The 12,010-nt window shown below is 35.3% G+C and overlaps 2 protein-coding genes across 3 annotated transcripts in view; one reads left to right on the top strand and one right to left on the bottom strand.

Moving 5' to 3' along the window:
* Window positions 1-1,805, top strand: part of LOC109158962 (50S ribosomal protein L22, chloroplastic-like) — a 3,435-nt gene extending 1,630 nt beyond the window's left edge. For both annotated transcript variants that reach the window (XM_019306906.1, XM_019306905.1), the window contains exons 5-7: window positions 761-871; window positions 1,080-1,146; window positions 1,240-1,805. In XM_019306906.1, coding sequence (XP_019162451.1) covers window positions 761-871; window positions 1,080-1,146; window positions 1,240-1,520 — 459 coding nt within the window. In that variant the 3' untranslated portion in view covers window positions 1,521-1,805. The remainder of the gene's footprint in view (window positions 1-760; window positions 872-1,079; window positions 1,147-1,239) is intronic.
* Window positions 1,806-2,995: 1,190 nt separating this feature from the next.
* Window positions 2,996-5,402, bottom strand: LOC109158964 (protein EARLY RESPONSIVE TO DEHYDRATION 15-like). Its single transcript, XM_019306908.1, has 3 exons — window positions 5,297-5,402; window positions 3,848-4,200; window positions 2,996-3,398 (listed from the first exon to the last, which is right to left on the bottom strand). Exons 2-3 carry the CDS (start codon window positions 4,176-4,178, stop codon window positions 3,244-3,246), a joined length of 486 nt encoding a protein of 161 aa, XP_019162453.1. The 5' UTR covers window positions 4,179-4,200; window positions 5,297-5,402; the 3' UTR covers window positions 2,996-3,243.
* Between the last annotated feature and the right edge of the window lie 6,608 nt (window positions 5,403-12,010).

Below are 12,010 nucleotides of genomic sequence, written 5' to 3'. Positions count from 1 at the left end.
TTTAAATTCTCTTTTCTTCATTTTTATTCCAATATATTCAAAAGTAGGGGAGGGTGAGGGGAATGACCTTTATTATTAGTAAATGATTTGAATCCAATTTCAAAAGTAGGCAAACAAACAAGGTAATTTGAATCAAAGTTAATAGTAGACTACAAAACTGCCCAACCAAGTGCCCCACTAGTCCTTTGTTTCTATTACATGGAGATTAGAATTTAAAATTCCCATATATTTTATTTTCCTGATTATTTAAGCTCCAGTTGTTTCAGCTATTGAACTGAGCAACAGAGAATAAAAACGATTAGAAGATGCCAAATTTTTTGAAGATGGTTATGTAGGTCCACCACATCACAGAAAGTATAATCTGAATTCACACCATTAACTTAGTTGTACTTACAATATGATACTTATCTGCCTGCTTAAACATGCTTTGCTTTATGAAGTTCTAGTTCGTCATTATGGCGTGCATTGCATGATCTGGGGGGAAAAAGCAATGAAAACATAGAAAAAATTAAATATATGCCTGAATATGATGGTCATAGAATGGCTGGATTTTCATTTGGATGTTGGATGAAAATGAAAAAGAGGATAAAAATTAAAAGATTCAGATGATTTCCCACTCTGGCTTTGTTTTTCTTGTTTTGATCAGATTGGTTTCAACTCCAGTACAATTTTAATTCATCTAATCTATATCCTGTATTTCCAAGACCTTTTGGAATAAAATATCATAGCTTTCTCTCTTTTTGTTGCGAGCTATTTACAGAGTCCCAAAAAAGTGAACCTAGTTGCTGCATTAGTTCGTGGAATGCGTGTTGAAGATGCATTATTACAGTTGCAAGTGACAGTCAAGCGAGCTGCTAAAACTGTCTATCAGGTGAGGTAGCTGATTGATTACCAATGATGAATTTTGTAGTGGGGAGAACCTAAGATCAGCAGTTTGACAAAAAATGTTTTTAGAGTTATTTTTCAGCCTGCTTTCTATGAGGATAAATTCAGAATTCAGTCTTCTTGAAGCATCTTATCTCTACCTATAAAGTACATCTGTCATTTCTTCCTGTGTAATATGAACTTTTGCGATGTAGGTTATACATTCAGCTCGGGCAAATGCTACACACAATTATGGATTAGATCCAGATCGTCTTCTTGTTGGTAAATGAAGCAAATGATCTACGGAGTCTAATTTTTGGTGTGTCTTGATCTTGTTTGCGCCCATTAATTTGTGTCTTTTACTTGGTGGTGTAGCTGAGGCATTTCTTGGAAAAGGCCTATATCTGAAACGGGTATCTTACCATGCTAAAGGTAGGTCTGGTGTAATGGAAAGACCACGGTGTAGACTGACAGTCGTACTGAGGGAAATAACACCTGAGGAGGAGGCCGAGATCGCCAAACTGAGAGTGAGCAATTTCCGCAAGCTTACAAAACGTGAAAAACGGCTGGTTCCACATAAACTTATTGAGACTACTCCAGTATGGGACCGCAAAAGAAGAGCTAAAACTCACAGACCTGGTGGCGCTGCTGCTTGAACTGGATGGTTCTTGGCAGAGATTTTACTATAGAAATCTTCGTTAGACATTTTTATATTTGCTTTCTTGAGAATGTCTTCCTTTGTACACTTGTAAACTTATTTTTACGTTTCCTGAGGCTTAGAAAACTGGTCATTCCCACCCCAGAGCAATGCCTGCGGTGTTGTCATTCCTTTTACTATTTTGCCATGTATGCCTCAACTTGGACTTTATCATGCATAATGTAGAACAGCGTTATCCCTACATTGAGATGTTGAGGAATGGTAAAGTATATTCCATGGTGAATTATGAAAACATATTTTAGAATGGATAAGGTGCCAGTTCAACACGTTCTCTAATTTTCTGAAATATATATATCATTTCTGAGCAGCTATGACTCTGATTATGTTTGGATTACCACTTGACAATCTGCATGAGCACACAGAAAACCCCATCAAGAGTGAACATTGAACAAACAGAATCCGTCAGATAGTGAAGATGTTACTGGATGGTGTTTGGTTGGAAGGAAAGAATTATGGGAGTAACGAATTGTAATTCAGTAAAAAAAGAATAAGGTGGGAAATGTAGAAATTCAAATTACTTTGTTTGGTAAGAAAGAATAGAATTATTTGATTTGAAAAGAAAAGAAGCGGTATAAAGATTAAAATACTCTTGTGTAATAATAATAGTTTCAAAAAATAAGTAAGGGTAATAGTGTCACTTTATCTATTTTTTCTTTTCCACAACCATTGAATTGTGCAATTCATGAGAATACTTCATGAATTGCAATGGGAAAATGGTTAAATAGGTTCTCAAACTTTTGCTAAAAAGTCAATTAGCCCCTCCAACTTTTTAAAGGTGCAATTACACCTATGAACAATGCATTTTGATGCAATGAAGCCCAAATACAGGTAAATGACCTGCTATCATAGATCATTAAAAATTCGACCACTTTCCGGCAAAAAAGTGAACGGCGAACCGAAGGCAAGTGGTTGCCTTCTCCAGCAGCGAGAAGGTTACCACAGTGATGGCCTTCTCAACCGAGAAGGCAACCTAGACCTAGGTTGCCTTCTCCGGTCGAGAAGGCCACCCAGATTTCGGTTGCCTTCTCGATCGAAGAAGGTGACCACAGTGGTGGCTTTCTCGTCGGAGAAGGCAACCACTTGCCTTCTCCATGACCGGTGACCGTTCGCCAGTCACTTTTTTGCCAGAAAATAAGTCGGAAAGTAGTTGAATTTTTAATAACCTATGATAGAAGGTTATTTATTTATATTTGGGCTTCATTCCATCAAAATGTATTGTTCATGAGTGTAATTGCACCTTTAAAAAGTTAGAGGGACTAATTGACTTCTTAACAAAAGTTTGAAGGCCTATTTGACCATTTTTCCAATTGCAATTCAACAAAATGAGAAAATGGCAATTCCGTAGAATTATAATTTCCTCCAACCAAATTAAAATGACCAAAGAATGGTGATAAAATTGCAATGCAATTCATGTCTACCAAACAACCCATTAATGTCTAACTTTTAAAATTTTTACATTTTTGTCAAAAGATTTCTACTTTTCAACAGAGTTTTTGGTTTAAGCTGAACAAAAGTTTGGAATGAACAAGGCTAGATACAAGGGCGGAAACCTACCATGCCCTATACAAAAGATACAACAGATTTAAAGACAAAATGACTGGCTGCAGTGACATAACTGCCAAGTAGAGCTGGCTATGCTAAAACCTGGCTAGCTAAAACATTCAGCGGGGCTGCTGGATGATGCGAGTGTTCCATTTCGGGCTAACAGTCTTTGCCGGCCTCTCATAGTACTTGGGTGGCTCAATGGGGGATTTAGGCCCCCTCTCCTTGGGGAAGCTCAGACTTCTTAGCAACGAATCACTATGTTTGTTAAAACCTGGAAAAAGAAATAGGCAGTCATTAAGTAAGCGCTACTTTGCAACCAGATTTATCAGAAATGCAGATATACACAGTATATAACTGAGAAGTTGTGATTTTCTTTTGCTGCAAGCATTTATAAAGAAAATTAATTATCATTGATGTAAAAAAGAATATTTGCTGCTGAATTTTAAAGTGACTGCCTCAGACCTAAGCACATACTTCAAGTAACAATATATCAACCTGTTTTACCAAAATTTGCTCTAGAAATACATTTTACTTGCAATCCCATGTGATGGCCATAATCCACTTGCCTTATGGTGCAAGAATATTAGAAATCTTGACATTGTATAGACTCCAATTTTTAATTTGGAAGTAACTTGCAATATGCCATATTATAAAAACAAGCAACCATTCAACCACCTGATTGCTACACACACAGGGCAGAGAAACAGAGAGGTCACATACCGGATTCAGGAAAACCCTTTACACCCGCGAGAGAAGACTGATATGTTTGCTCACTTGCAGTTGATTGGAGAAACTCTTCATACTGAGCTTCCATGTTCAATATGTCCTCATCAACATCGAGATCAATGGTATCAGGCAACAAATCAGCTACATCATTGTTATCATATTCTGTTCCCTGCTGCTGGCTGAGCCAATAGTCATGGAACCATGTGGCAGAATTCATCAGGTTCCACCATTCAGGTGAGAAGTCCTCCAATGCACGTACGGAAGCAGGAACAAACAATGGTGCATTTGGATTCAGTGTTGACCTTCCTCCAGAAACTAATGCCATTCTTCCTTCTTTAAACAACTATCTGAAGCAAGTATGAAAAACATATGAGCAACAAAAAAAAAAAAAAAAAACTGAGTATATGATAGAACTAGAAGCTAAAATGACAACAGTTAACTCATACAGTAAGTCTCACACCAAGCAGATCCACAGCTGTGGAAGGTATTGATTCCATTAAGAAATTTACCACCCAACTAAAATTAGATATTGAACAAGATGCAGAGAAACACATAATTAAACAACTAGAAAAAGGGATGACAGAACTACAGAACATTTATTTTAGCAAGCATAGAACTATATAGGATTTTAGCAACTGCAATTTACACCTAAAAGGGGAACCAGATAACCCATAATTCCAAAAAAATATAGACTAAATTTCCAGTCTCCTGCTTAGTGCTCATCTTCGTTGAGCTAACACTAAAGTATACCTCACCAGCTCACCAAAGATATTTCGACCATTCAATCATTGATCCCCTAATATATGTTCTCAATTGTTACTTTACCCAAACTATCATGGATGAATGGATAATCTAAAAACTTTCCAACATAAAGAATCCAACATCATCCATACAAATTATAATCTTAAAATACTGTATCAAGGCGTGCTTAAATTTATATACGGAGCATATTACATATAGCAATATAGCATAGTACTCCGTACATATACACACACAGATACACGTATATGGATGACCTTCCTTCGACTCCGATTACTGCAAGCAATTCATCCAAAACACAGCAAAAACTCATCACTAACCAGACCGAAAACAGACAAATCAAGTTAAAGGTCAAAGAACACTGCGTTACAACTCGATCAAGTAAACTGGACCGATGATTCAAAAGAAATATCTCAGAGTTATCGCAATTTTAACCAATCAGCAGACACAAAAAACATAACAGATCAAAAAATTCAATCTCTCGTTAGAACACATCCATACTCGTCTTTTGCTACACATCGTTCCAAACAAGGCAAAACAAAAGAGGAAGCAATCGATCATTTTCAAGAGAAAATTTCACCAATCAGTAGATCTGTACATCATACAGTAGAAATCGAATCGAAACTGAAGAATCGCAAAAACGAAAGATTGATCAGAAATATGAGCTGCGTTCAGACACTGTACCTTTGATTGCAAATATCTGCGCGTAGCCTGCTAAACGAAGCTTGGAAAATAATTTTATGGAGGACGAATATATTTATAGAATAGATTACAGAATACAGACAAGCTAGCGGAGGCTACGAGGCTCGGTTCCGAACCTCAGCTTCGGTTAAACCAGGCCAGCACACCGATTGGCTATTGCAAGTTTGCAACTTGGAAAACTCCAAGGGGCAAGTTGGCCAACTTGCCGATGTTGGAAATTCATAATTTCATAGTTCATTAGCCTAATATAATAATGCAAAATATTTTATATTTTAAATATTAATTATTGATTTGATATCACTCCAAATATCATTTTCTAATTTAATTCCAATAAATAATGCAAGACCTAAATCATTCAAAAATAATACACAATAAATAATTGTAAGGCCGGTAGTTGGTGATGTGTTATGTCTTTGATCAATTCTTGTAAATGATGTGGGGTGGCCATGTCTTAATGGGTTGATGTGAATTGTAATTGATAAATTAATTATTTTAAATTGGTAATGTCACTATTTATGTAAAAAATTCAATTAAATCTAAATACATCAAAACAGTTTTCAGAATGCAAACAAATATAGCAAACAAAATATTTTTTTTTTAAATGACTCATTTTTCAGAAATCATTTTTTTTAGTTTTCAAACACAATGAAGAAATTACTTGTCAAAAAATGAAATATATTAAAAAACTATTTTAATATTTTATTCCTTAAAATCGAAGGTAATGATGATATATAATGTATTGCAGCGAAAAAGATAATCCACCAAGACAAGTGGCGGCTTTTGGATGAACAAAGTTACCGGAAATAGAAGGTGAGCTACCGGTAGCTTGTGTTATAAAACCGTGTACAGTTGTTTCTATCAGAGTGGGGAAAGCGCATGTCCGGTTTGGCATAATTACGAGACTGCCCCGGATGATCCAATGGTGCATATACGAGGTTCCTTTAATCATACCTGTCAGATTATTAGGTATGATGACGCGTAGAGTGTGGGGCCCCTTTTGCGGCCCAACTCTCATCATCCACAAACCACAATTATCACATTGGACGTCTGGTCGGCATGCTATATTTTGGCAAATTATATCGTAATTCATATTAGGATTTTATGGTCTGCTGGTACCAAGTTGTTCCCTTATGTAGAAGGTGATAGGTTCAAGCCTCGTTACGAGACAATGTGGGTGACAACAAGATCTTTAAAGTTGATTGACTTAATTTACTATACCTTTTTATGAAATTCATAATATAGTTACACAAATTAAAGTAGTTAATTCAATAGTGATTATCTTGCATTAAAGAGTATAAGCCATTTCCACTGGGCTAGCATCCCATCGTTACCGTATATTGTACCATCAATCATGACATCTTAGCAAAATGATCTTCAATCTTACCACTATTGCACAATTACTAACTGCGAGGTGTATTAAGCATGTCTTAACTGTGTTCACGACGAAATGCTAACCAGATTTATTTTTCTAAATAATATAAAGTTCGTACTCTCAACTTTTTTTAATGGACAAAAGTGCACGGTCACTCACACCAACCAAACTAGTTATACAATTAGTATTCATTTTACTATAAACATGCTCCATGGTCAAAGACAACTTTGGGAACCCATGGATATCACAAATCTTGTACCTACCATTTCTACTATAAACAAGCTCCATGGTCAAGAGGGAAGTTTGTGGCTGATGTTAGTGCCCGACTTGAATGTGGACGGGATCCTCTCTTGGTTGAATCCATGGCGATCAAAGAGGCACTTACATGATTAAAATCCCGTGGTTATAATAATGTCTATCTAGTGTCTAATTGTCTTAATTTCTGTAATAGTTTTAATTCTATGTCATTAGACCTTTCGTGTGTTGAATTGATTGTTAAACAGTCGTGATATTGTTATTGACATTGAGAACGTATTTGTTCGTCATGTCAAGAGGTCATCGAATCATGTAACTCACGTGTTAGCACAGGGAACTGATTCTATGTCTGTCTTAGAGTTGTGGGTGTCTGTACCTCCGGCCTGTATTTCGTATTTGGCTGATTATTAATACATTTCAGTTTTACGTTTCAAAAAAAAAAAAAAAAACCAAAAAAAAAAAAAAAGGCTCAATGGTCAAAGACGACTTGGGATCTTTGCCCACGAAGTCTACCAAAAAATCCTAACAAATTTTCAAATTTCATAAATATTCCAAGCCCGAGAACTAAATGTACATGTATAAAACTTTTTAAAATATAGTAGATTTGACTTGGCACGGTAAAAAAAAAAAAAAAAAAAAAAAAAAAAAAAGACTTGCAATTTTTATCCTTATCAAATGACAATTTCAGTGTTTATTTTATTTTCTATCAATTTATTCCTAAATTAATTTTCAGGTTCATGTAGGTTATCTCACATAAAACTAATCTATACGTCTACCAGATAAAATTTATCTAAATTTATTTATTTTAATTAGTTGGCTTGACGTAAAAATTAATCAAAATATACAACATCAAATGAAATTAATTTCATTTATTCTATAGAAAATATTTTTAGCATATTACTTTTAGGTTTTTACTAGGATAATGACTATAACCGGGTATCTTGTATACTAAATACAATCATATTGGTTTTCAAAAATAAAAAATACAATCATATTGATGCCAACGATTTCTGATATGATCATATGGTCATATCAGAAACGGTTAGCATCAATATTTATAATACCTATTTTTTTTTTAAAGAAAGTCATTCGTTTGGGGAAAAAGAATAATATTGAAAACTTAGAGCAAAGTTTTTTCTTTGGAGTTTTTTGTCCGTTTAAACTTTAAAATGTCAAGTAGGAAAGAGAAAAGTAAGAAAAAAAAGTTTAAAAAAGAAAAAAAAAAAAGTCAAAATGGTTGCCAATTGGCAACCATATATCTTAATGCGCTCAGTTGACACACGCGAATTTATTTTAAGGGCATCCTCAATAGTAGTAAAATTTTGAAGAGATTTTGTAGGTGTGATTAGGACAAAGAAATAGATGAAAAGAAAAAAAAAATTGACCAAAATCCCCAAAATCTTGACAAAATCCCTTAAATAACATAAGGAGTATTCTTTTCATCCTCAGAAACTACACGAATTGGCAACCACAATGCCAAGAAGAGAATTATTCTGAAATCTGAATGAGTTGACTTTAGGGTTGGTGTTTATTTATAGAGAGATGAGGGTTGGTGATCTTTAAAATTGATAATTATTTTGCATAATATATAAATGAGATCATGTAGAATAATGAATTAGCACAATATATAGTTTCGTTAACTTTATTTTCTTGTTTTATGTATGTGCTAGCAAATTCATATATGCACTTTGTACATTTAATTTAACGTTGTATTACACTACTATTTTAAATATAGAGTATTAATTTATAACTTTTATCCCATCACATTATAATGGAATATTAAAAAAGTGACAATTTCATTTGATTGAACTTGATGCATATAATGATGAAAAGTTAACATGCATTGTCCTAATTATCATCATTTTTGACTTTTAATTGCGATAAACACAATATTTAATCTAATACTTCGTATTATAGTCATACTCATGATTATGAATACTGACTATTAATTTAGTCGAAACACATCTTTGTGTACCGACAAAAACCTATACGAACCTACTACCTGAACTCCTGAAGGAGTGTACTGGTAACCTTAGCTTACTCTTATGTAATAACATAACACATCATCCAATTTACACAACTTAGAACAAAATTAAAGTACAAACAATTCCATCAATTTCTCGAGCCGAATTTAGATTAAACCTCATCAAGTTTGCATTTCTTAAGAATAGGAGCCAAGAATGATGGTGGGGAAGAAGAAAAAACCTTGACCATCTTTCCCTTCATTGTCTCACCACCATTACCCAAAACTTTGGACTCATCAACTGCAGCTTGTTCTTGTTGAGGTTTTCCAGGAGGACTGAGTTGATGAATTTGCAGGGTTGTGTCTTTGGGGATTGAAGAATTTTTTCGAGGAAAAAGAAAATCTGTTGGGAAGAATTTGTATTGAAGGAGGCCAGCCATTGTCATTGCATGCAATAACCACTTTTAATTTTTTACCCTATTTATAGAGATTGTTTCTTTAACACAGCTTGATCCCTAAGCTAATTATACTTAGCATTGTACTCATGAAAATGACAATAACTAAGCTATTATTGTTGGTTGTTAGGGTCGTTATTTCCAACGTATGTATAATCCGACAGAGAACAAAGTAAAAACCAAAGCTTAATAATGAACATAAGGCATAATGCTACTTTTTTGAACACATGCATAATGCTACTTAATTGTGTTACATTTTAAAATTATTTTACCATAATTCATAAGACATGTTTTGTTCTAAATTGGATCGGAGGATCCAGATGGTATTAACTCGAGCAAAAATATATGAGTAAGCTATCAAAAAGAGTTTGAATACTTTAACAAGCTATACATACTCGTCTAGTAGTACCAAGTGTAATGCATTAATGGATGTTGTTCTCTAGTTAGATCAAGATTAGACATCCAGGATTAATTAATACATTGGATACATTCATGTAGTGTGGTTGCACCTTTACGAGTTAGCTTTTCAGTGATATTTAATTTGAATTATTTCTTTCAACCATTGGAAATAAAAATATATTTAAAATGTTGGGTAATATGGTTTAAAATTCCAAAAATAATAATAATCCTACGGAAAGATTAATATTATTTGGAAAAACAGAAAATTGGGAAGGAAAAGGTTGGGTATAGGTTTAGCACGAGTTCGAACACAAGGTTCTTTTCCTTAAAACCTTATTTGCTACCTCCCACAAGTGCTAGGAGCGTTGTAGCCTAGGTTTCCCAGGATAAAACGTGCTACGATTCCTTGTTTAAGCACCTAAACAAGGAACCCGGCAAACAAAGCAAAGTAGAGAACACTAGTTGGTAAAGAAGAGAGTAGAAGCAGAGTTTTTGGAAGCTGAAAGCTACTGGAATTCCTTTCGTTTTTGTACTGTGTAAAATGCTACTGCTCTACCTCTCTTTATATAGGGCTGTTGGAAGGGATAGCATTCAACATGGCTTTTAATTGGTATTAAACCAATTGTATAACACCTGTAACGGTCATCCACTAAGTAGGATTAAACTCAGATTTAAAATTGGAATTAAAACAATATTAATTCCGTAACAGATGAGTTTAATCTGTACAACAGGCTGAACTTTCGGGTTTCAGACTGTTGGGGTGCAGGTTCACACGAGAGCACACGGACCAGCAACACGAGAGTACATCTCGGGTTTCAGACTGTTGGGGTGCAGGTTCACACGAGAGCACACAGACCAGCAACACGAGAGTACATCTCTCGTGTGCACTGTGGTGCAACCCGAGAGTGCACCACTCTCGTGGTCACAGAATGCACGAGAGTTGTGCTCTCGGCGCACCACAGCCTCTCTTGCTCCTCTGTAGCACGAGAGTAGGTCACAGATGCACGAGAGTTGTGCTCTCGGTGCACCACAACCTCTCTTGCTCCTCTGTAGCACGAGAGTAGGTGCTCTCGGTTCGGTTCCGGCCGAACCAAGTGACTATATCAGTTCGAAAATGGCATAACTTAGCCCGCAGGTGCCGGCGCACGCGAGCTCGGGCTTGATTTCAAGCCTTTTTCATGTCCTCTAGTTGGATTTTGATTTGCACCCACCCCCCCCCCCCCCCACGCGCGAGAGAACCTCTATGCTATACAATTCTATAAGCTTAAAAAGAGCTCATGTATATAAGGGGGGCAAATCTTGTTTCCAAACCAATGTGGGACAAAGTCCTACATTTTTCCTTCATTTCCCAACTTAAATGGGTCTACTTTGAGAATCAATATCTCATTCACCCATTATCCGTTTTGAGCGTACAATATATCAATCTCTTCGTCTTACTACGAAGAATCCGAATCCACTTTGACCCGACCCAAATCGGAAGTGGACCCCACTAATAATTGTACCACAAAATAGCCACTTAATATGCCATTTTAAGCTAATTTTTCCAACATAAAATACTAGAAATTGATTAGCTACGGTGAAAATACATATTTTAATAACTTTTTTAAATTCAAGTATTGTAATGCTTCTAAACTCTTTATATATGATGATTTCTGATCTCCACTTAGGCATAGATTTCTTCAATTTCTAGTCTTATAATTCTTTTCAATCTATTGTGCAAATAAATTTAGAACCAATTTGTTTATATTAAAGTTAATTATAATGGAGGACTTTTTTTTTTTTTTTTTTGACCATTTAAAATTTAGTAACAAACCATTTTTTGCTATATAACACCCAAACTATAACATTTTGACACATTTTAGCTATTTTGGTGACTTTTCTGACAAAACTTATTTTAGGTAATAATATTTTTGTCACTTCAATTTAAAAAAAAAAATTCATTTTTTTTTTGCGTCTGGTATTTTGCCACCAAGCTCACTGGAATCTCGTCCTACATATCAGCAGCTGAGGTGGTGCTTCTCGGATTGTTTCTCCAACAACTTGAACACATTGTAAACATTAGACACAACTGATCCATTCGCAACCATCCGAATCAGACGTCGACTTCTCCTCCTGCGACCTGCTTCTTGGTATACTTCTGGGTGTACGACACATTTTGCCACCCGTGGTCATTGTTGGCGGCTTCGGTGTGATGGTTCAACTCGGATGTCATTGATTTATCTTCCATTTTCACAGTTCCTTCCCGACAAACA

This window comes from Ipomoea nil, unplaced genomic scaffold (genome assembly GCF_001879475.1).
Source record: "Ipomoea nil cultivar Tokyo-kokei standard unplaced genomic scaffold, Asagao_1.1 scaffold2826, whole genome shotgun sequence".
Lineage (NCBI taxonomy): Eukaryota > Viridiplantae > Streptophyta > Magnoliopsida > Solanales > Convolvulaceae > Ipomoea > Ipomoea nil.
Note: the sequence above shows the minus strand (reverse complement) of the source record. Positions and strands in the feature narration are given on the sequence as shown.